The 4,675-nt window shown below is 46.9% G+C and overlaps 1 protein-coding gene across 1 annotated transcript; it reads left to right on the forward strand.

Annotated features, from left to right (window-relative positions):
* The first annotated feature begins 1,783 nt into the window (after positions 1-1,783).
* LOC131302980 (uncharacterized) lies at positions 1,784-3,138 on the forward strand. The gene is made up of 3 exons (XM_058329772.1): positions 1,784-2,104; positions 2,207-2,321; positions 2,453-3,138. Exons 1-3 carry the CDS (start codon positions 1,784-1,786, stop codon positions 3,136-3,138), a joined length of 1,122 nt encoding a protein of 373 aa, XP_058185755.1.
* Positions 3,139-4,675: the final 1,537 nt, after the last annotated feature.

A 4,675-nucleotide genomic window follows, 5' to 3' on the forward strand; every position in this document is an offset into this window, starting at 1 on the left:
GGATTGATGTTCGGAGAAATCCACTTCCACCACCCCCACCGGTCATAAGCAACATCGTAGGCGTAATACAGGGGCTCGTATCCGAAAGGAAAAGCGGCCGAGCTCCGCTCTGAGATTGATAGAGTCATTGCCGCTTTATCTATTTGTAATATTGGCACTTCAGCGAAAAGGAAGTGGGAGGATCCGAGCCTCGACGGCCCTATAATTTTTACTTCTGAAGATTTGAAAGGAGTCCAACTACCTCATACGGACACGCTCGTTGTTACCCTTACTATTGATTAGTCCACGGTTCAAAGGGTGTTGGTTGATCAAGGAAGTTCAGCTGACATGATGTTCTTTTCAACCTTCAAGAGCCTCGGTCTTTCTCCAGCTCAACTTCAGAAAGCAACAACTCTGCTCATTAGTTTTACTGGAGCCCTGGTCTACCCGTTTGGCTTGATCACTCTACCTGTTCGGCTTGATCACTCTACCCATGCTAGCCGGTTCTCGAGTGACAGATATAGAGTTTGTGGTGGTTTCCTCTCCTAGCCCTTATAACATCATACTAGGTCGAGCTTGGCTACATGGAATGAAGGCTATCGCCTCCACCCTGCACCAAGTCGTAAAGTTCGTTGGATGGAACGGCCAACTAGAAAGCCTCCGAGGTGACCAAGTGCAGTCGAAGAAATGGTATATTAGCACGATGACGAACAAACAAAGCATTTTGGAAGTGCAATGTGTTGAGGGAACTGATGTCCCAGTCTTGGAAGAAGTGGGTTTGCCAGCCGAGCAGAGATCAACCGAAGAACTAGTCTGAATGCCAATAACCGAAGACGGTGCACAATATTTTCTTAGCGGCGGGTCCATGAATGAGACCGAGCGTTTGGAAATGTTTAACTTCCTCATAAGAAACATTGAAGTATTCGCTTGGGCTCTGCAAGAAATGTCAGGCGTGGATCCCTCGTTCGCATCTCATTCACCTGAATGTCGATCCAAATTGGAAGCCAGTGGTGCAAAAAGTTCAACGTTCGACAGTAACGCATGTTGAACAGTCATGACAGAAGTTGATCAACTGTTGAAGGCCGGAGCAATTCAAGAAGTTTTATACCTAACCTGACTTGCTAACCCTGTCGTTGTACCGAAGAAAAATGGGAAATTAAGGGTTTGTGTTGACTACACAAACCTCAATGTTGCCTATCCGATGGATCGCTTCCCGCTTCCTCGGATAGAACAGATGGTGGATGCTACCGCCGGATGTGAGCGACTAAGCTTTATGGATGCATACCGGGGCTTCCACCAAATTGCTTTGGTAGAAGAAGATCAAGAGAAGACGGCTTTCATATCTCCTCGGGGAACTTATTGTTATAATGTTGTTCCGTTCGGCTTAAAGAATGCTGGGGCCACCTTTCAACAGACCATAACCAAGATGTTCCCTGGGATGCTCGGTCGAATATTGGAGGCTTACATTGATGATTTGGTATGTAAAAGTAAGTTCGCTCGGGATCACCTTCGAGATTTGGGCGAGGTCTTTGCTGTTCTGAAACAACGGAAGCTACGTTTAAATGCGGAAAAATGTGCATTCGGGGTCAGTTCGGGAAAATTCCTTGGTTACATGGTGAGCCGCCGAGGAATCGAAGCTGATCCAATACAGCTCACGGCCATGCAAAATCTCCGAGCTCCAACCACGATCAAGGAAGTACAACGCCTCACAGGAATGGTGGCTGCCTTAAATCGTTTCATCCGACGCTCGGGAGATCTTTGTCGTCCGTTCTTTCAAGCAATCAAGGCTAGTCGATGAAGGTTTATGTGGACAGAAGAATGTGAGGAGGCTTTGCAGTCATTGAAGGAATACCTTTCCCACGCCCCACTCCTCGTCAAACCATTACTCGACGAAGACCTGTATCTTTACCTTGTCACCTCGGACCACGCCACTAGTTCCGTGCTCGTTCGGAAAGGGATAGAACATCAACCGATCTTTTACTTGAGCAAGACGATGACGGATTCTCAGACGAGGTATCTGCCTATGGAAAAGTTAGCATTAGCTCTTGTTTCAACGAAAACAAGTCTCTTGCCTTACTTTCAATGCCATAGGATTGTGGTCCTCACTGAATTTCCTCTCAAAGCTGTCCATCGAAAGACGGATTCATCAAGCAGGATTTTGAAGTTCTCTCAAGATTTAGCAAATTACGACATCCAATTCAAACCCCTAACTGCCATTAAGGGATAGGCATTGGCCGACTTCTTTGTCGAACTTACTCCTGGGTTGCGAGATGAAGCCAACGCTCTGGCCACAGCCGTGGAAGAAGCTCGGATTGCCGAAGAAGAAGCTTTTATAGAATGGAGTAATCCTCCCCCGGAATTCTCTCATGCTCGGTATACCTTAGGAACGAAGAAGCCTAAGAGAGAATGGAAGCTCTTTTCGGGAGATGCTTGGCGTATGACGGTTGACGGGCTTCTAATGTTAACGGAGCAGGGGCTGGGATCGTCCTCGTTTCACCGAGCGGAACCATTCATGAGAGTGTGGTCTCTATAGGGTACCCGGCAACGAACAACGAAACAGAGTACGAAGCTCTTATAGCTGGGCTACAACTTGCTCTTCGGCTCGATGCGGATTCGATTCACGTCTTTTGTGACTCTCAGTTGATTATGGGTCATTTGAATGACGATTATCAAGTCAAGGACGAGCGTATGAACGCCTATGTTAGTCACGTCTTAGCGCTTTTTCAGCAGTTCGGCCGAGTTAAGGTGGAATGGATCGCTCGGGAACATAATACTCATGCTGACGCCCTAGCAGGTCTTGCTTCGGTTTACAAGACCTTAGGCAGTCGCACCATTGTGTTTGATGAAGTCGAATCTCCCAGCTTTGAGCCATCGGTTTGCCCGGTCATGACAATCACCCTTGGTCCGAGTCAAATGGATCCAATAATTGCTTACCTACAAAATCAGGTACTCCCACCGAACAGAACAGAAACGCACAAAATCCGATGTCGAGCAGCCAACTACTTCTTGGACCCGAAGGGAAACCTCTATCGAAGAACTTTCACAGACCCCGACTTACGAGTTGTTCATGAAGATCAAGTAGAGGGTGTTTTGGACGAGCTTCACTCGGGCATTGTGGAGCACATTCTGGTGGGCGAACTATGGCCCAACGAGTGCTAACACAGGGTTATTGGTGGATAAAGATGGTCAAACAGTCGGAGGATTATGTGAAACGCTGTGTTCGATGCCAGCAGCAAGCGCCACTCATCCACCAACCTGCCTTTCCTCTTAAAATGATCACTAGTCCATGACCGTTTGCGGTTTGGGCTTTTGACATTGTTGGCAAAATGCTGAAGGCACCGGGAGGATTCGAATACATGCTTACTGCCACTGACCAATTCACTAAATGGGTCGAAGCTTCCCCATTGGTCAAGACCACGGCTGGGGACGTGGAGCGTTTCATTTGGAAGCATATTATCTCTCAGTTTGGCGTACCTTATGCCATCCTCTCCGACAACGGCTCCAAATTTGTTGCAGCTACCATCAAAACCTTTTACAAAAAGTGCCACATCACCATTCATAACTCCTCTGTGGCATACCCTCAGGGAAACGGACAAGCCGAAACTTCTAACAAGACTATCACTCGGGGGCTCAAGCGTCGTTTGGATCGGAAGCTCGGAAGATGGGTGGACGAGCTCCCACATGTCTTATGGGCCTACCGTACTACTCATCAGCGGTCTATCGGCCGCACTCCATTCTCAATGGCCTATGGAATGGAGACCATTCTCCCCTTATCCACTTTGATTCCTACGGCTCGCACAGAAAACTTCAACCCCATGGATAAAAATGCTCTTGTTGGTGCCGAGTTAGACTTCGCCGAAGAACTACGTGATAACGCTAACGTTCGGCATGTGACGTACCAGCAGGAAGTCACTCAGGGTTATAACAAGAATGTTCGCGCTCGGCCATTCAACGTTAGCGACTTGGTTCTCCGGATGGTCACTGAGGCGGTAAAGCTCACCAAGCTCAAAGATCCCTATGAAGGTCCCTACCGAGTGATAGAGAAAATTGGCCATGGCGTTTACGAACTTGCAGAGATGGATGGGACACCGATCGCTAATCCTTAGAACGCCCAAAAACTTAGGAAGTTCCATGGATAGCTTCTTCGTCATCATACTTCTTTTATTTCACTTTTGCTCTTTTTCTATTTTTGTCAGGCTGTAAGCCTTTGGGCATATTGTGAATAGAAGAATTTTTACTCTTCTCTTATTGTTCTTTTTGGCATTACTTTTGTTGGGCATTCCACCTAGCCCGGGTTCTTGCCTTCGGGCCCAGGCACTTCTACCCAATATGCCCTCGTTTAGGCTATTGACTGAGTTTATTCGAGCGAAATTCTCGTAGCCCTCGACACTCAGTTTATTCGGGCGAAATTCTCATAGCCCTCGGTATTTGTTTTTGTTTGATATTTCATACGTTCTGCCAAATTTTAAAAGACTTGGGTACTCAAGATTGGCAATATTTGTTCGGTACCCATTCATTTGCCGTACTGGATTCCCATTTCTGCTGCTATGGCAATCCACTAATGCAGGGGGCTGTTATACATGGGTACACTTAGATTCTTAGCCAAACAAAAAGACTTGCAAATTTTTTCAAGTTTTTATGGGCTATCCAAGTTCCAGCACAATACAAACATACGTAAAAAGGAATTAGAACGAGT

The sequence above is a fragment of the Rhododendron vialii genome, chromosome 10a, assembly GCF_030253575.1.
Source record: "Rhododendron vialii isolate Sample 1 chromosome 10a, ASM3025357v1".
Taxonomy (NCBI): domain Eukaryota; kingdom Viridiplantae; phylum Streptophyta; class Magnoliopsida; order Ericales; family Ericaceae; genus Rhododendron; species Rhododendron vialii.